Source organism: Triticum aestivum, chromosome 1B (genome assembly GCF_018294505.1).
Source record: "Triticum aestivum cultivar Chinese Spring chromosome 1B, IWGSC CS RefSeq v2.1, whole genome shotgun sequence".
NCBI classification, from domain to species: Eukaryota; Viridiplantae; Streptophyta; class Magnoliopsida; order Poales; family Poaceae; genus Triticum; species Triticum aestivum.
Window position 1 is genome coordinate 511,680,228 of NC_057795.1, and position 20,448 is coordinate 511,700,675.

The following is a 20,448-nucleotide window of genomic DNA, read 5'->3' on the forward strand; positions in this document are numbered from 1 at the left end:
CGGACCCATTCCGCATCATTGCTACTATCATCTTTCAACTTAGTTTTCTCTAGGAACATATCAAGAAACATAGGGGAGCTACAACGCAAGCTATTGATCTACAACATAATTTGCAAATACTATCTGGACTAAGTTCATGATAAATTAAAGTTCAATTAATCAAATTACTTAAGAACTCCCACTTAGATAGACATCCCTCAAGCCATCTAAATGATACGTGATCCAAATCAACTAATCCATGTCCCATTATCACGTAAGATGGAGTACTCATCAATGGTGAACATCTCTATGTTGATAATATCTACTATATGATTCACATTCGACCTTTTGGTCTCCAGTGTTCCGAGGCCATGTCTGTACATGCTAGGCTAGTCAAGTTTAACCCGAGTATTCCGCATGTGCAAACCTGTCTTGCACCCGTTGTATGTGAACGTAGAGCCTATCACACCCGATCATCACATGGTGTCTCAGCACTTAGAACTGCCGCAGCGGTGTATACTCAGGGAGAACACTTATACCTTGAAATTTTAGTTAAGGGATCATCTTATAATGCTACCATCGTACTAAGCAAAATAAAATGCATAAAAGATAAACATCACATGCAATCAAAATATGTGACATGGTATGACCATCATCATCTTGTGCTTTTGATCTCCATCTTCAAAGCATTGTCATGATCTCCATTGTCACCGAATCGACACCTTGATCTCCATCATTGCATTGTGGCCGTCTCGCCAACTATTGCTTCTACAACTATCGCTAACGCATAGTGATAAAGTAAAGCAATTACATGGTGTTTGCATTTCATACAATAAAGAGACAACCATAAGGCTCCTGCCGGTTGGCGATAACTTTTACAAAACATGATCATCTCATACAATAACGTATATCGCGTCATGTCTTGACCATATCACATCACAACATGCCCTGCAAAAACAAGTTAGACGTCCTCTACTTTGTTGTTGCAAGTTTTACGTGCCTGCTACGGGCTTCTAGCAAGAACCGTTCTTACCTACGGCACAAAAACCACAACGGTGATTTATCAAGTTTGTTGTTTTAACCTTCAACAAGGACCGGCCGCAGCCAAATACGACTCAACTAAAGTAGGAGAAACAGACACCCGCCAGCCACCTTCATGCAAAACTAGTTGCATGTCTGTCGGCGGAACCGTTCTCATGAACGTGGTCATGTAAGCTTGATTTGGGCCGCTTCATCCAACAATACCACCGAATCAAAATAAGACATTGGTGGTAAGAAGTATGACGATCACCTCCCACAACTCTTTTGTGTTCTAATTGTGCATATCATCTACGCATAGACCTGGCTCGGATGCCACTCTTGGGGAACGTAGCACGTAATTTCAAAAAAAAATCCTATGCTCACACAAGATCTATCTAGGATATGCATATCAACGAGAGGGGAGAGTGTGTCCATGTACCCTCGTAGACCGAAAGCGGAAGCATTAGACAACGCGGTTGATGTAGTCGAATTTCTTCTAGCTCCGACCGACTAAGTACCGAAAGTACGACACCTCTGAGTTCTGCACACGTTCAGCTTGATGACGTTCCTCACCCTCTTGATCTAGCAAGGTGTCGAGGAAGTAGATGAGTTCCATCAGCACGACAGCATGGTGATGGTGATGGTGAAGTGATCTGCACAGGGCTTCGCCTAAGCACCGCGACAATATGACCGGGGTGTAAACTTTGGAGGGGGCGCTGCACACGGCTAACAGTTGTTGTTGTGTGTTGTAGGTGCCCCCTCCCCACATATATATAGGTTGGAGGGGAGGAAAGGCAGCCAAGGGGGCACCCCAAGTAGGAGGAATCCTACTTGGGGTCCTCTACCAATTCGGCCAACCCCCTCTGCTATTCCTATTCGGAGTAGGAAGGGAAGAGGGGGAAGGGGGAATCCTATTCCCTTTTTCCATTCCTCCTTCCCCTTTCCTTCTCCAATTTGGCCAGCCCATATGGGGGGGGGGGGGCTCACCAACCCCATTCTGGCTGGTGCGTTTCCTCTCTTGGCCCATATCTTTTGCCGGGGGTGCCCGGAACCCCTTCCGATGACCCGATAAGTACCCGGTGCTTCCCGAAACACTTCCGGTGTCCAAATACCATCGTCCTATATATCAATCTTTACCTCTCGACCATTTAGAAACTCCTTGTCATGCCAGTGATCTCATCCAGGACTCCGAACAACATTCGGTCACCAAATCACATAACTCATATAATACTATCTCGTCAACGAACGTTAATTGTGCGGACCCTACGGGTTCGAGAACTATGTAGACATGACCGAGACACCTCTTAGGTCAATAACAAATAACGGAACCTGGATCCTCATATTGGCTCCCACATATTCTATGAAGATCTTTAACGGTCGAATCGTTATGATAACATACGTTATTCCCTTTGTCATCGGTATGTTACTTGCCCGAGATTCGATCGGCGGTATCTTCATACCGGATTCAATCTCGTTATCAGCAAGTATCTTTACTCGTTCTATAATACATCATCCTACGACTAACTCATTAGTCAATTTGCTTGCAAGGCTTCTTATGATGAGTATTACCGAGAGGACCCAGAGACACCTCTCCGATACTCGGAGCGACGAATCCTAATCTCGATCTATGCCAACCCAACAAACACCTTCGGAGATACCTGTAGAGCATCTTATAATCACCCAGTTATGTTGCGATGTTTGATAGCACACAAGGCATTCCTCCGGTATCCGGGAGTTGCATAATCTCATGGTCGAAGGAATATGTATTTGACCTGAAGAAAGCAATAGCAATAAAACTGAATGATCATAATGCTAAGCTAACGAATGGTTCTTGTCCATCACATCATTCTCCTAATGATATGATCCCATTCATCAAATGACAACACATGTATATGGTTAGGAAACTTAACCATCTTTGATTAACGAGCTAGTCTAGTAGAGGCTTACTAGGGACACCGTGTTTTGTCTATGTATCCAAACATGTATCAAGTTTCCGGTTAATACAATTCTAGCATGAATAATAAATATTTATCATGAAATAAGGAAATATAAAATAATAACTTTATTATTGCCTCTAGGGCGTATTTCCTTCAAGCAGAGCCTACGAGACCATAAGAGAAACACCAAGTCCTACTAGGCATGTTGTAGCGTGTTTCACATCATCAAAATCCCAATACATGGGTGAGAAGAGAAGAGAAGGAAGGAGAGGGCAGGAAGTGAAATAAAAGCGGACATGTAGCTAATACTAGAGTAGACTTGTATTCCCATTTCAATTCCGTGCATCTCTCCATCCCACATATGCAAGCATGAAATGCTCGAAATTCAACCTAATAGCTAATCTAAAAGTCAACCCATCATATAAGTGTTATTTTTTCGGTGGCATACAAGTGCTCATTAACAAAGGCCTTATGGTACATGGCATCATAGATCATACCCTATATACCTAAGTAGTTGATCCCCGCTAACTCTAATAATCTCAATATGCAATTATGTCAACTCACTATGTCACTATGCATGAACAAAGATCCATCTTTAACATGCACCATGCATACTACCCATATTCAGTAAATATTCTACAACTATACAGTACAATACCTCACCTTTTTTTTGTTTCAATTCTCATATTGTTAATCTAAATACCAATGTTTCATATGGCCAAACCTTATGAACTAATTACAATTAATTCCCACAAGAATGCGTACGTTCTCATCTCTACTACACCTAAGTAGTTGATCCATATTGCTTGTATTTCTACCAACATGCATACATCTCACCATACCACACATGCTATCCACCCCTCCACATCATTAGGTACCTGCAAGACATCCATATCATTTTTCTATGATATGATTCTAGTATTTCTTGACAAATAGATTGCTGTAAATTCCCGGAGCAAGCCTAGGGGTATTATCTAGTTAGTATCGAGTCAACAACCAATTTTAAGGCGCTCCATACCTAGTATACTCTGAAAATTTAATACTATGAATAACTGCGTTTGGGATCATAAGAAAGAATATATTGCCTACACAAGTACTAGTAGAACTACACGACCAACTGAACACAATAAGTACATTCGCTAGCAATCTTGTTTTCTACTTTCCATGGCTTTCCAACCAGGGTTACTTCATATTTAAAGTGCAAAGGAATGCCTAACTGTGTAAGAAGAAAATAACCGTTTTTTTAGTTGGATATGTAGGTGCATTCCTTGTCTCTCAACTGCCTGGCCATGTGAAAATCTCACTTTTATGAGTTTTATCTTCAACCACTAAGCTCCTAGAAATGGATAGAATAGAATTCAAGAATGTAGCACTCTCAAGGTCACCTTCCAACATGAATACAGTGTTCTCTGCATATTGCATAAGTACTATCAATCTGCAACAAGGTTTGGAACTAGTCCTTTGATTAAACCATGGTCTTGAGCATATTGACTAATCGCACAGAGAGTCACGGCCTCACCATACGTTGCTCACGACGCAATGACATCGTGATATACTCAGAGGATTACTAACATGGTTAACCTTACACCCAACGGCTCACCTATGACTAATATGCATTGCTCAGGGGCTCACTTGTCTCTTGGTCATGCAATGTCATTCCACGTTGTGAGGACCCAACTTATGAATGAGTTGCACTCTGGCATCGAACAATCAATGATCATGTTACAACGAGAATGTCTTTGAAGTTTATCTTCCAAGCAACCCTCCAGGTTCCTATCGGTCAATAATTTGATGATATCATGACCAAGGGGCTGCCACTTTTGACCATTGATGATGTCGAGTCTAGTCTATGAAAAAAAACAATGCATCGAGTGCAGGTTTTGTTGATGTTGGCATATGTGACATGGTGCTTGGCGCGTATGATTGTTTGTTTTGGCTCCGTTGTTATGTGGTCATGTCATGCATGTAATTTAGCCGAAGTGCCAATTATAGGACTTTTTTTAAGTAAAAAGTTATAGGGCTTTTACACATGTTTTGTACAAATACCCCAATTTGGACCAATATATATGTACTACATTTCAATACTCTTGCTCCACGCTACAAGCATGATGGAAAACGCCTAGTTGGATCTATGATCAGGTAGCTGGAGAGAGGTACCTACCCATATTCTAGTTATGCAATATAGTAACCATCACTGCTAATTATTATTCCAAGAGCCTATTATATATCTTGAGAAAAATAAGACTCTTCTTATAGGAGGAAAGCTAGTCGACATAAGGATCCATTAGGAACAAGCAAAACTACAACTCTATGGCGAACCAACCTGAGGTTGAGATGGTTAGGTGGACAGTGGTATCCCCAACCCACTAGGGTTCAAATCCTGATGCTCGCATTATTCCTGGATTTATTTCAGGATTTCCGGCGATGTGCTTTCAGTGGGAGGAGACGTTCTCGTCGACGACGAGGCGCGTATGGTAACTTCGTAAATCTCAAGATGATATGCCGGTTCAGTCTCTCGGAGGTGCTCATAGGAGTAGGGTGTGCGTGTGTGCGTTCATAGGGGTGAGTGTGTGCGTGTGTATATGAGCGCTTGTGTCTGTATTGATGCTTAAAAAAAAACCTACAAATCTATGAAGGTTATCTTAGCTAGATACTATCGACACGTTTGGTTCCGGCCAGCCAAGTAACGTATTCAATTTCTCGTATCGCGATGCGCTGCTTCCGTTTATTTCTACGCAATCCGTGATTTGTTTGGTTCCTACCACCGCGCTCCGGTTTATAGTCCCGCCAGATTCGAGCGGTTTCAATTTTGTGAACCGCTGTATCGGAAAGCACGGTTATGGAAACCATCATGAGCGAAATAAACGCTGACTTCCGTCTTCTGAAATCGCTGCAATCGGAAACCCGGTCTTTTCTCCGAAACAAACGCGTCAGTATGCATTATCTCTCCCTAATAATAAATCACGGATCGGGCCTCCAGGTTCACCGTCGTGGTATTTTTTGCAAAAAAGTCCCTCAATATTTATGAAATCAACCCGCACTCCTTGCACTCTTTATATGGGAATCAACCGGGAAGAGGAAAAAAAACACGCCGTCGTACGTCTCGCACACGAAGGAGCAGTCCGTCTCCAACACGAACACGAGTGGGGAACTAAAAAAGTCGATCTGGCGCTGATTTTCCCCTCATCCCTGTCTCTTCTGATCTTTCTCACCTCCCGTTGCTTTCCACCGTCGACTGATTCCGAAAAGCGCCGCGCTCGACGCAGGCGTGCTCGCTGCCATCGCCGCCGCGCCCCCATCCTCTCTCCCGGTGCCCGTCCTCTCTCCACCGTCGCCGAATCCGGACGAGATCGGCTGGATCCGCCGCATCTCGAGCCCGAGGCCCGCCGTGGCTTTCGGCGGCATCGGGGGCGCTGGTCCGCCCCCGCTCCTCCGGGGCTGGCGGAACGACGCTCTGGTCAGGTTCCTCTGCTTCGAGGGCGGTGCGTGGGCTGATGTCCAGGGCGAGGCGGCTGTGCCTCTGCGCCGGGCGTTCCTGGACGGGAGGGTGGTCGCAGAGGCCGCGTATGGCGGCAGGGAGTTCCTGTTCGACTTCCTGTGGATGGTGCGCATCGACGCTGCCACCGCCGAGGAGGTCGCCATGGGCTGGATTGATGACCTCGGGGCCTGCTTCTTCCCTATGCCGGAGAGTGGGAGGAAGAGGAAGAGGGGCGAGCCTGAGCTGGAGGACGGGGCGTCGTCCGGGGTGGATGAGATGTCCGACGAGAGCAGCGACACGGTGGAGTCCTCAATCCAGCCTAAGTTCCTGCCTCTCTCAAGCACTCCCCGTGCAGCAGGCCTGGTGTGTAGACTGCCATGGCATGGCTACATCCATGCATTCTGTACTGCTATCTCCTCCCTCTCTCTCCTGATTTGCCTCTTCCATTCTCTCATTTGATTTAATCCCTTGAGCATATTTTCTTATGTCCGGCAGGGTCAACAAGGCGGCTAGCTTGGGGCAAGGCGGTGAGGCTGGAGGAGATGGACAAGTTCTACCAGGTTGTTACTTCTCAAGAAGCTCTTCTTCAAAGGGATAGCCCCGGGTGGGCGGCGGCGTGGCGATTAATACGGCGGTGCACAAGGTCGTGCAGGGTCCCCGGTCCAGGGCGTTCCAGATGCAGGGCCAGCTCCTAGCCGCTGCGCGCGGCACCGACGGGGGCAATGCCAAGTTCGCATGGTATGGCGCTCCGTCGGCGGATGTGGCCGCGTCGGTGGAGCACGGGTTCGGCAGGATGAACAGCCGGGTCCTTTGCCATCGCGCGCACGGCGACGACGTCCACCTCTCGCCGCCTCAGTCTCCTTATGCCAGGTCAGGTCAAAGTTCTGAATTTGTGGTTTTGATCGATGGCAAGCATGAATATAGGCAAATAGCTGTAGGATAATTTATCAGACAAAGTTACCAATTCAGGATCTTTTCCAAATTGCATTCATATTATCCCTCCATCCCATAATATAATTGATTCCATGTTATTTTAGCCTTTGGTTTCTATATCTTGATTCATACTCCTAGCTCAAAAACTATGGGGAAACAAGTTTGCATGACGACAGTATTAGTTTATCTATGAATGCAGTAATTTGATTGGGTAATGGTTTGTGGAAGGGAGGAATACGAGCAAAACTAAATCATGTTTCCTGCTACCTAGAGTCTGGGTGATGAAATATGTTCTGAATGTTCCGTGAAGCAGTTAGTAAAAGGAACTAACGAGTATGAAATCATTTTTATGCAGCGCAATGCTAGCAAATGCAGATGAGAACGGCGAGGGGCATATCATGCTGTGACGTGTTCTGATGGGCCGGCCAGAGGCCATCCCAGCTGGGTCCTCCAAGCTCCACCCCAGCAATGACAATTACGACAGTGCCGTCGACTACATGCAGAACCCATAGTGGTATGTTGTTTGGCGCAAGGACATGAACACGAGGATCCTCCCAGACCCAGAGTACGTCGTCAGCTTCAAGTGTCCCAGCCTCCATCAGATGCAAGGTTAGTGAGTGCTCCATCTGAATTGGTGCTATAATTGTTTCGAGATGTGCCTGGATCTCATGTTATTATTCGTTGAAATTTTGGGTTTCAGGATCATCGGGAGCGACCTCCACGCTTAAGAAGCCTTCGCCGGTGGCTCTTGATATGTTTCCGATGCTTCTAGCAGAGATCCAGCGGTTCGTGCCATCTTCCAAACTGCAAACATTGCAGGGGACCTACAATTGCTTCAAGGTAAATTGGTGGGGGATGCTTATTAGTGTGTGGTGTGCGAATATAATAGCAATTATGGAAAGAAATCTGGAGAGTTGGTGACACTTGAGAATGGAAAAACGGGGGAAGGGAGATGAGTTTGCGTGTCTTTTTTTATATATAGAAAAAGAGAGTGTGTGTTTTATCTGTAAGTGAAGTGTGTACGTGAAGTGTTTTTTACTGGCAAGCCTAAATGATGAAAAAAATAGAAAGAATCTTCCCAACCAAGCAACAAACTCTATTGATAAAAATCAACATAGTAAAAATAGTTAAAAAAAGTACATAGTTTTATATATATTCACACTTTCTAAAAACTGGTCAAAATTTCCTTAAAAATCCAATTTTTTGAAAAAAATATGCATTTCGAAATGTTTACTAAATAAAAAGTATTCACAATATTTAAAAAACATTCAAATAATGTTCTCCCTAAAAAACATTCGAGTTTTATTAAAACATTCACTTCTAAAAACAAAGAAATATTCATGTTTTAAAAAAAGTAAAAAATAAAAATTGATTCACAAACTATTTCAAACTAATCTTCCATCAGATAAAGAACACTAAAAGGGCTTTTTAACATGCAAACTTCAGACTCTAAAAAATAATAATTAATGTAACTTTATTACAAATGTTAAACTATAGTGCATAATATCACATGGATAAGGATGTATATAGACGGATTTTAAAGTGAGATTCACCCATTTCCACCGTTTGTAGTCCATATTGAAATCTTCTAAGACTTTATTTAGAAATGGAGGGGGTACTTTGTTTGTAGTCTTTGTACAACCTGCTTCGTTCAGAAGAATGTTCTATCAAGCAACCATGTCTGATATGTTCGCATGAGTTCTTTCATGTGGCCGTTCCTCACATTCCTTTGCTTTCAACTATTCCAGCCAGCTGCAATGAAGTCCTCCGAGAGAGAAGGGTTTGCAGAAAATGATCTTGGCATCCCAGATAAGCAGGTCGGGGTCAAAGCCGGTGCCCAGGGGGATTTCAATGGATCAGCAACACGAGAAACTGAAATGGCAAAACCAGAAAAGATGGTCCCAGATCTCACTGCAGCCGGATGTGCAAGAACGCATCAATGATCATCTGTGAGACTATGGCACTCGAATTTTGTTAGCTTCTAGAGTACAATGACTTGTACGTCCAACTATAACAGCTAGCTGCATGGTTTATCCCCTTCTGGTTGTACTATTTCTCTATAGTGATGGCATAGGAAGAGCATGTGTATATGTTGAGGTTAGTCTTTTGAAACTAATGCTCCAGATGTTCTTTGTAAATTAATGCTGCAAGAGTTTGTTTGGGACAAGACAAAATAGTGTTCCGATTTTTACGAAAATGTTAATTAACTTTTATTAAAATTAAGAAAATTACCAAGATTAACCTAATTATCGATGTTTATTTATTTAAATTGGACATAGAAGTGATGCACAATGGCACATGAAGGAGATTGTGCTTTTTGTTTTTTGCCCGGTGCAACGCACGGGCATTTGTACTAGTATTCCTAAAAGATGATTCATATATTTAGTTTCATGCACATATGTAAGACAATTCCTTTTTACGGGAACCAAGTGATTCTTCGTTTGGGAAAGTGGCATGACCACTTGTATATGCTATTTGATACCCCATATATTGCGGTGAGCACATAAGGCAATCAAATCATATACGTGTGTGGAAACTTACTACTGAGTCAGAGGCACTTCGATGTTTGTCTATGCTCACTAGAAATGATACTATTTCGTTACCAAGTATAGTCGATGAATGAACCCACTAGAACATGTAAAACACATATGGCCATGAAAAAACTAATAAAGCAACATGTCAATAATTTGTTTTTAGCCTCCTCACAACATTAACATGCCATATATTCTAGAATTTCTATTTGTTTATACGCAATCCTACACTGAAGCCTCTACAAAGATAATAAGGTTTGTAATATATGCAAGAACCTGGAAATAAACATATATACAATACAATTCGTGCAAGTATAAGAAAATAATGTGTGTCATTTTTTATCTTTCTCACATTTACTGAGTTCAGGTCTAAAGAGCAATTCCGGCCATGTCTTGAAAAAGAAAAACTAACATGCGTTCTCTTATGAAATAAAATTTAAATTTAGCACAATGCAATTGTACTTTTCTATAACAATTGGAAACGCATCACAAAGAATGACACAATTAATATTTAGCAACATTTGTATGTTGCTAATTATGCAAACCAAATTATTTTAAAATGAATTTGTTTTGATTATAAGATGATAAAAATAAAAAAAATAAAAAAGTCTAGTACCAATATTAGTATTTTAATTTGGCATAGGTCTATGGGAGATTCTACTAGGTAGGTTTCGATGGGCTCTAGCATACACTCCATTTTTTCCAAAAAATTAATGATCGTTTATGCATAACAATATTAAGCACAAATCTTAAACGTTGGCATTTGGAACTCTAGGAATTGAAGTTGCAATAAGAAGTGCTCGGATGGACATGATATCCAAGTCTTAGTTAGGGGAGATTAACTTAGTCCAGTTGAGCAAATAAAGGGTTATTGTCCGATTATACATAGGAGGGACGAGCACCAATTTTTTTTATTTCTATGTAGACTAGAAAAATAGTTCTCTATTATCTCTGTTTAAATGATTATTTTTTATAAATTTTATGCATAACAATTTTTTGGCAATGAGTACATATATGAATCAAATTAATATACATAGTACATGGAGAAGAAGTAAAAGTGCTACTTATTGATTTTGTAAAACAAATTGATTGTGTTTAATTGTGTAGGTAATAATAAATTGATATGCAACAAACTACTATCATACAAATGCGGTTTAAAAAACATGAAAATTTTACAATTATACACCTTTTATTCTTTAAGATAAGATTGAGATATTATATATTTTTCAAACTTCAAAATACAAGGTTTTTGTAAGTTGTGGAAGTAGACCTATATGTTCAAAACTTTGAATAACATTGTTTTCGTAGTTGGATGAATAACATTGTGTGAAGCAAAAAAAAATGTATTGGCATAGAAAAGTTTACCAACTTAGTTAGGTGTTCCCACCCTCTATCTTTCATCTACAATCGCCACTTCACTAGCCTAGAGATAATGTATGCAACTCTTTATATGAGTTGTTCTAATAATTTCATGCCGAGCTACTGTATTGAGTGTCCCCATCGAACCGACAGTTAGGCCGGAAAAAACTAGAGTCGACGGTTCTGCAAGAAATTCACCAAGGCCGGAAAAAACTAGAGTCGAATTCACCCAACGCCTATTCAACACCTTAAGCTCCCTTTACAAGCTATCTTGCAAAAGGGTGCACACACCCCTCCTTTCCTTCAATACCCCTCCTTTCCTTCGATAGTAACGGGCCAGCCAATATAAGGTTGCAATAGAGGGTTTCCTGATCTTGGGAAGCTTCTCCGAGCCGGTTTTGGGAAGCTGAAAGCTTCCGGTTGTTTTCCTGTTTAGGTTTTTCTGGACCGTTTTTGTTGGGTTTTTCTTTTTCTATTTCTTTTCCTTTTTCATTGTCTTTTATTTGTTTGTTTCTTTTTTCCTTTTCTTTTTATTTTGCTATTTTCTTTTTCATTTCCCCAAATTTTTAGTGAACTTTTTTGTAAAATTTATGGACATTTTTCAAATCCAAGATCTTATTCTTTTCAAAATTGATGAACCTTTTCCAAATCCGCCATCTTTTTCTCAAAATCCGTGAACTTTTTTCAAATCTATGTTTATTTAAAAATTGATGAACTTTTTTCTAATCCGCAATTTTTTTAAATCACCATGATTTTTTAATTTGCAAGCTTTTTGCAAAGCGCATTTTTGTGGTAATTCGTGATTTTTTTAATTCATGATTATTTGTTTGAAAATCCCTTTTTTTATTTCATTATATTTTTCTCAGAATTGGTGAACTTTTTTCAAATTTGTGAACTTTTTTTCAATGATTTTTTGTAAAAAAAAACAATGATTTTTTAATAAAAAAATCAATGAATTTTCTCAACTTCATAATATTTTTAATTTGCAAAATCGATGAACTTTTTTCTAATTTGTGAGCATTTTTGAATTTGGTGAACGTTTTTTCAATACATATTTGTTTTTCCAAACCGGCACCCCCGAGCGAGTTGCTTGCGTCCTATGTCGGGCCGTTTCACGACGGGTGCTGGCTATGCTCTCCCTGGGCTCAGGCGCTGGGGAGGAGACTCAGAAATTCATAGTAGTATGCCTCAAAAAATAATAATTTCAGAGTAGTACGGCTGGGCCCCCTTGTTGACAAACGTTTATGTTTGACTATTTAGTAGTACTAGTAAGTGTGCACATGCAACGCACGTCTAGACTAATATGACAATTATATGTGAAAATTCGGGTAAAAGGATAATCTGATAGCAGCAAGAAATATTTAAAATGAATTGTCGTATACAAGAAGTTGATTTTTCACACAAGAAAAGGTATTGTGTTCATGTTTCAAACCATTAGTACCCTTTTTATTCTATGAATCTTGAATAACATGTTCAAGTACTTGGTTACAATCACTATTTAATGTTTCTATCTACTCAAGATCTACATCTATTGTTAGTAATATAGTAAGTATGCACGTGCAAGGCACGTCTTGATTGTCATCAAATAATTATCAAAATAATAATATTGCACATGCAATGAGTGGTTCAACTGACATAAATTTACACAAAAACATTAGAAGCTCATTAGTGGCGGAGCACCAAGTAAAACATCAAAATCTTTGTCAAGCCCTTGTTTTCATATATCATTCCAAAGGCATAACCGTTAGTGATGCCATGCAACTTTAGTAGAGAAGCAGAAATCATCTAGGCATCGATAAATGGAGCAAATAATTTGTCTCAACATCATGCAACATGCATCAGGAATCTTTATTTAAACAGTTGCTTGATAGAAAGGACGGAATATTCAGGATGCCTTATGCACTTTTGATCTATCGACTATTAACAATACCGTAATTCCTAAAAATGAATCACCGCCTAGGGATTGGTGACCAGTTTGCAGAAGAGGAGAGGAAGGAGACAGCGGCGTCCCGAGGTGTTGAGCCGCAGCAACTCCTGTCGAGTGGGACCAGTCACACACTGAAGGGATCAGGTTAACGGTGGTATGATGACGCCTGTGTGACATGATGGACATTGAACCTCATGTGGTCATGCCCACGGGACGTGATGGGGAGGTCTCAGGCTGCGGATTTTGGCAGCGTACACATCATCAACGACATGGCAATTCACTTTTATTCATGCTGAAACTCATAGGAGAAATATTTAGCTTTCACAAAACCCAAGTGTACAAACTCTAACGAATATGAATAAGGATCCTGAAACAAGGAACTGTCTACCACACTTGATTCTTGTGAGAGTCCGCAGAAGATTTAAAAATTTAAATACAAATAATAGTCCAAGATAAGATCAATAATTCAGTGTTCTTGTTTATTTAGTCAATCGAGAGGAGCAAGAAAAGATTTTTCAGCATGATAGTCATAAATACTTCAGATGTAGAAAAGTATGAAAAGTAGTATTTTGAGACTAATAATTGAGAAAATATATAATGTTCACGCTGGAAGATGAGACAGTTCCATATCAATCTCAATATGGAAACTGAAGCAATATACATTGACATAACAGGAAGAACTGCAACAATACCCAGCAACAAATATCACATACACCTGAGAGCCATCAGCATCCATGTGACCTTGAAACTGCACAAGGAAATATCATGACAAAAGTTTTATATTGTCGGATAGGATACAACAACCATGTATCTTTTTAACAAAGTTGACAATCAGCTCGTAAACAAAGTACCTTGCTAATTGCAAAACATCCTCCAGTATATATCATCTGTGTATTATCATGGTATTATCATGTAGCAAAGCTCCCTACCTTATATTAGCCTAACAAACCTGCCAAAGCTAGCTGCATATAGCAAACAAAAAGTCGGAACAAATTAAGAAAATTGGTATTAAGAGGAGATGAGTAGTATGCATACGGGGATAAAATAATAGGATGGATCGACATGAACAGTGAACAAATATGCGTTATCACCCGAAGACATTTCTACACAACTTTTTGGTCTTTTACCGTGAGAATGCCATGATCCTATGAGAGTGCAGTGTGTGTCAACGGTTCCAAAATCAGGAAGAGCAAGGTTGAGTTGAAAACAACACACACATAAGTACATGCAGTTCAATATCCCAATGCCCTTAAGAATTTCTATTGCTCCTGATCCGAATGTGTTTCCAATTTGCTCAAATAAGTTGTTACTTATCCTTGGCAAGTGTATCGTGAACTAACATTTGAAACTGACCATAAGTTCAATCAAGAATTTGGGCCCTGAACAATACTTATTTTGTATTATCTGCAGAGATGCATCATTATTGTATTTATCTTTCAATTTTTCAGGAAAGAAGTTTGAAGGATAGAGCAGTAGCAGCCAAAAGAGTAGTTTAGAATCTAATTGAGTTTCAAACCTAATTTTCCACACAAAGCCTTCGTCTTCTCCACCAAATCATGGTATGCCTTCTTATGAAATCTTTTGTTTTCATTTATGATGATTTCCTGCACTATCAGAGCAGGTTATTTCAAATAAGCCCCAAGTAGTCTATGTGAAGCAATAAAGTGGGAATAAGAAAAAATCAACAGCAAAACTATGCCTTATGATTTAATAGCTTAAAAGGGATGATATTATGAGTTTAAACAAAGAAGTGATTGACATAGTTGCAAAGGTTCACCTGCCAACTTTATTCCTCCCAGTAGACATGGAAATTAGTAATCACCGATCTAGGATAAAGTAGAGGAAAAGAAAGATGAAAAAGAGAGAGCACCTGTGATAAACACGGACATCCAAGGGACTTCAGTGTCCCATTGTTCTCTTCTTGGCCGCCATCACACCTCTTCCCGGTGGCAACCTGGACAAGCGACAATCAAGAGAGAGCAGTACAAAAGAACACATGTCATTGATGCCCGGGGATACTGGACTGTTGCTATGTATTTACTGAAGTTAGTTGAAGGTCTCGGCGCTTCCTTGTTTATGTAGTTCATGATGGTATGTTCAATCCACATAGATGTACAATTTATAGGAAACACATTATCTGTCTTATGAAATGCTTGTCAGTACTGCAGGAGTGAGCAGTAATGAAGAATATATGTTCCTCTGTCTTATGTTGTTCATGAGTGAGTAGTTGATAAAAGGAAAGAAACCTGACTGGATAACCTAACGCACATGATTCAGCATTTTGGTGGATCAAGAGCTTTCTGATCTATGTGAGTTTGAGAAAACAAACAAAAGACGAAGAGATTGAGAGGGAAAGAGATGTCAGGGGGCAGACCTGCACGGATGAGACAAGAGGGCATCGCTGGGAGCAGGTAACTCGGCAGCGGCAGCGAGGAGATCCGTGCTCCGCGCCGCACGCTCGCACGCGCGTCATCATTCAGACATTCACTGGCTGCCGGCCGCCCCGCGTGCGTCCACGTCCCTGGCGGCGGCGACCTGGCAGAGGACGGAGTGGTGTAGCCGCCTAGAAGAGGCCGGCGCAATTGGGGAGCAGAGGCGGCCATCACCGAAGCCGTGCGGTTTGATCTGAACCCGAAGGCGACGGTGCCAGCGGGCTGGGTGGAGGAGATCTTCCTTCACGGCGGCGGCTCCTTTGCCTTCGATCTCTCTGCTCAGCAAACCCTGGTTAAGTGACCTCGGCACGGGCACGCGTGGCGGCAGCGCCAGGAACGACGGCGATGCAAGCAGGACATCCGGAGCAAACGGAGATTTCTTTTGCGTTTTCTTTCCTTTCGACGGGACGCGGACGCGAGGGGCGCGTGAGATTTCTTCTGCGTTTTCTTTCCTTTTGACGGGACGCGGACGTTAGGGGTGGAAATTTTCCTCCGGTGGCAGAGTTTTCGTCCGCCAGTTAAAATTGCTAAAGGCACTTTTGGTGAGGGTTGGTTTTAGTTCGATGGTTAGATTTAATTAAGTGAGTCTGATCGTAAGGCTGTAATTCGCCGGTGTTATTATGTGTAGGTTAGGCTGTGTGTACTTAGCGATGAATATATTTGCTTGTTTAATAGTAGTAGAGATTAATAATAGTAGAGATAGAGATTATACAGTGTCTCGGAAAAAAATTACTCCCTCCGTCCCATAATACAAGAGCGTTTTTAACACTAGTATAGTGTCAAAAACGCTTTTATATTAGTGTAGTGTCAAAAACGTTCTTATATTATGAGATGGGGGGAATAGCATGCATTATATTTGCCTCAAAAAGATAGTATTACATTACCATATATTATATAGTTAACATATTCTCCCTTCGTCCCAAAAGTTAGTACAAACTTGAGTCACAACTATGGTAGGCAAGGGAATGCCACATTACATACACAGAACTAGATGACATCCTACGTATTTGTTGCAATACATTTCAGAATAACTGAAACGTGAATATAAATAATATGAGACAAAAACTAAAAATACGTAAGTATAATTTATGAATTCAGTGGTAACATAGGGCACATATACAAAAATGCCCAGGATTAACAAGATACTCTTCTTTTGGGCACATAACTCATATATGAATTCAATGGTACCCCCTCTCCCTCTGTTCACAAATGTAAGATGTTTAGGCAGTTTAATATCTTTTTCTGCATATAACTTTTATTTCATTGACTAAATTGACAATCTAGGAATAAAAGCCATATATATATAAACAGGAAAGAACATATTAGTAGAATGCCAACTGGGCGCCGTGTGAACTGTGAAGCAGGCTAAAAGCTTAAGAAATGCACCAGGGTATAAACCATTGTCACAAGTTCATAGCATGATTCTCTCAGCAAACAAATGGTAGACTGAAACAGATGTGCAAATCCAAATATTACTAAAACACAACCACGAACCAGGATACACAACGCATACAGCAAGTGATCTCGTCAGTTGCAAAATAGCAGCAACTTTTTGTAGGACCTACTTGCTGCTGCCCTACCAGTCCCATTACATTTCATCACTCAAATCTAGTAAGGCGAAGAAAAGAGACACATAGTACGTCTACATCTGCCTAGGTGACTGATGCATCTAAATACTGCCACCACCGACAGAACAGATGTAGTTCCACTATGACTTTTCTTATGCCTGATGACTCATGTCAACTCTACAGCCTACCAGCTCGACGTACTCCTTTTTATTCCTGCGACAAACCATCAAATTAATTTGATGTCAATAAAGGAGGAGGCCGATGATAATGCATTAAAATTAACACAGGTTGCAGCTGGACGATCATAACAAGCTACGAGCAACAGAGGTTGCATGTGTATTAGCACAGCTTCCTACAGACAAGAATGCATTTACAAGTTCAACAACTGCAACAACTTTTGGTTTCTATTTTCCGTTAATGGAAATCTGAAAAACTTGTATTGGGTGAGACCTATGTAGAAAACAACCAAATACTAGACTAATTGAGGCGCCTATGTGAAAGACTCAGGGATTAATTAAATAATATAATGCCAACTGGTTGCCATGTTAAGGGAACTTAGAAATGCACCGAGGATTAACCATTGCCAGCTCTCAACAAACAGTATATTCATGTCATGTTGAACATGAGATAAATGACCAAAACGTAGGAGCAATATTAATAACAAGGTTATCAAAAGATTAACACATAATACATGACACCTCAAATATATGATAACACTCATGACGGAATAATAGGTCACATTACTACAATGATGTTGATGTCACTCGTTACAAGGCTGTTAGGTAAATTACTGATTAACTGAACTTCCAATTCAGGACAGTCAATCATTTTTTCTCTGAGAGCTGTCAATGTCAACCAAACTGCTCTGCAATCAGTGCGCACAGATGTGACAACTAACAAGAAAATCTTGTGCAGATCTCAGGACTTAATTATAGACACCAAAACTGCGACAACGACACAAAGAAAAATAATAATATCCACGAATCATATTATGTGTGTGTACTAGGAAACGAGAGGAGATCAAGAGTGAGTTGGAGGTTATGGCTAAGGGCAGTCCACCCATAGATTACAAAACCGAATGAGCCTTAGTTGATTGCAGCTTCTCATGTTATATAATACATAGTTTTTGTACCTTGTACAAAAGACTAAGCAACCAGCTCTCTGTTACACCTATTTTGTAACAAACGCAGAGCATCCTTGTGAGCTGTTCTCCCAGAGAAAAACAATTTTAACTTAACTCTGTCAAAACATGGACGACTAAATAACTACACTTCCAGATACTGTTGTTAACCTACCACTGTTCAAACTGGAAAAGAAATGCTACAGAGATAGCACAAGCAACATAAGGGCACAAAACTGAGACAAATCAAACAATAAAACAGGGGATTATAAATACAGGAGTACCTTGTTCACAGTAGGAGAGTCCATTGCAAAGTATTTTTAGTAGTAAAGTGAACCTGACAGAAAATTATAGTCAACACGTATGTGTTTCATCATTTCTAGATAATATCCAAACGGTCAGTAAATGCCATACCTTGCCACCAATCACCTCTGGTAGCCAGGGAGCCATCTGCATTATCCTCCTTATACTGGATTGGACATATAGGAAACATTCAAAACATTGCTAATATATAATCAACTAGGGGATGGATTATTTGCAATGCAATTTCAATGTACATTTCTGGATGATTCATCAGCTTGCTTGTGTGGAGAGCTGTCATAGAAGTCCCGGCCACCGTAATGCACAGACGAGCCAAAATAAGGTGACTCTGAGGACTCGTTTGGATAAAACTGTTTTCCATCTTTATATGCAACACGACCATTAGTAGGGTTGCCTTGGGATTTGGCATCTGAATACAAATTGAAAATTACAGTGTTAGTTCACTGTTGTATCACATATCAATCAATTGCCCAAATTTCCAGTCAAGCTAAGATGACTATCAACATCAGTAGAAGAACTCATATACTTCCTTTTTTTTGTACGGTGTTCACAAATTTAACACTATATGCCCAGCAATGCTGGAATAGAGGATACCTGCAATGCCCCCGCCACTCAGCCCTTTGGGGTTCTGCTTGTTCAGTATCGTGTACAGGTCCATCTGCCTGGCGTCTCTTGGATTTGCCTTTCAGGTCAAGCAAAAGCAGCAGCGTCATCAGAGGTATTCCCAAACAGATGTTTATAGAACAACAAACATACAGAACTCGCTGATCACGAAACTTGCCCCGAAATTAGTAACCACATGACGAACTCAAGAGGAAAAGAATCGGGCAGGAGATAACGAGGTATCAGAATCGCCGAATCACATCCCCAATTCACGACTAACAGATCGTAAAGACAGGCGGCGTGAAGAAACGGTACCGCAGGCGACGCCGGTGCGGAGAAGACGGAGCTGAAGTATCCGTTGGCCGCGGGCGGCGCGGCTCCGGCGGCCGAGGGGGCGGGCGGCGACCTCTTCTTGGCGTCCATGCTGGCGGCGGTTTAGGAGACGAACGAAAGGGGGGAGAAGGAGAAGGATAGGGCACGTGAGTTGGTCGTTATTGGCGGCGGCGTGGCGTGGGTCGGAGGGGAGGGAGGAGCTCGCACTTCTTTGCTTGCCTCGTGGCGCTCTGCTCCGGCCTCCATCTGCCCCTGCCTCTTATAAAGGCTCCGGGAACAGGCCTGCTCTGCTATTTCGGGAGATACGGAAGGGCCGGACGGGAAGAGTGTCATTTGCTTTCCTAGGCAGCATTTTTTTTTCCTTTTGATTTTGAAGATGCTCGTAGGCAGCATTGGGAGATACTATTGGTAATCTCAATTCCACCTCGATCATATAATTCCATCTAGGATTACAACAGGTTGTTTTTCGCAACAACCATTTGGTTTGACAAAGAGAATTTGAGGAGTGGTTACAAACCCACAATTTTGTATTAAATAATCAAAGTTATAAAGTGTTTATATATATTATTCTGCATTTCAAACTTTTAAAAAATTAACTATATGGGTTCTAAAATTCCAATAATTGGAATTTGAAGTTCCACTATTAGATATCAAATTTGAAATTGTGTTTTCAAATATTTACATTTGGAACTTTATAGTTAAACAAATCTAAATTCAGAGTTTTGAATTTAAGAATATGAAATGATTGAACTTTTAAAATATCATAGTTCAAATATTTGAAAACAAAACTATTGATATTTTGATATTTAAGTTGGGTCATAAAGCTCAACAACGAAGATCCATTCCCTTGGTAATCTATTACCACCGTTTTCTATGAGAAACCTATTTCTTTGGGTTATGCTAAACT

The 20,448-nt window shown here is 40.8% G+C and overlaps 1 protein-coding gene and 1 pseudogene across 2 annotated transcripts; one reads left to right on the forward strand and one right to left on the reverse strand.

Moving 5' to 3' along the window:
- Positions 1-5,646: 5,646 nt before the first annotated feature.
- On the forward strand, positions 5,647-9,290 carry LOC123079360 (inactive poly [ADP-ribose] polymerase RCD1-like; annotated as a pseudogene).
- A 7,699-nt stretch (positions 9,291-16,989) lies between these two features.
- LOC123135655 (uncharacterized) lies at positions 16,990-19,800 on the reverse strand. Of its 2 annotated transcripts, XM_044554836.1 has the most exons (6): positions 19,524-19,799; positions 19,200-19,287; positions 18,842-19,014; positions 18,699-18,753; positions 18,569-18,621; positions 16,990-17,377 (listed from the first exon to the last, which is right to left on the reverse strand). In XM_044554836.1, exons 1-5 carry the CDS (start codon positions 19,629-19,631, stop codon positions 18,605-18,607), a joined length of 441 nt encoding a protein of 146 aa, XP_044410771.1. In that variant the 5' UTR covers positions 19,632-19,799; the 3' UTR covers positions 16,990-17,377; positions 18,569-18,604. The 2 variants fall into 2 exon arrangements, 1 of the variants encoding a protein (XP_044410771.1); XR_006466114.1 differs by having other exon boundaries at positions 17,053-17,377; positions 18,569-18,753; positions 19,524-19,800.
- Between the last annotated feature and the right edge of the window lie 648 nt (positions 19,801-20,448).

Coding starts and splice junctions, on each gene's coding strand:
- LOC123135655 (XM_044554836.1), bottom strand. CDS start 19,631: ATGGACGCCAAGAAGAGGTCGCCGCCCGCCCCCTCGGCCGCCGGAGCC. Junction 19,288..19,523: donor CCGCACCGGCGTCGCCTGCG/GTACCGTTTCTT, acceptor TTGACCTGAAAG/GCAAATCCAAGAGACGCCAG. Junction 18,754..18,841: donor CTGATGAATCATCCAGAAAT/GTACATTGAAAT, acceptor TGTCCAATCCAG/TATAAGGAGGATAATGCAGA.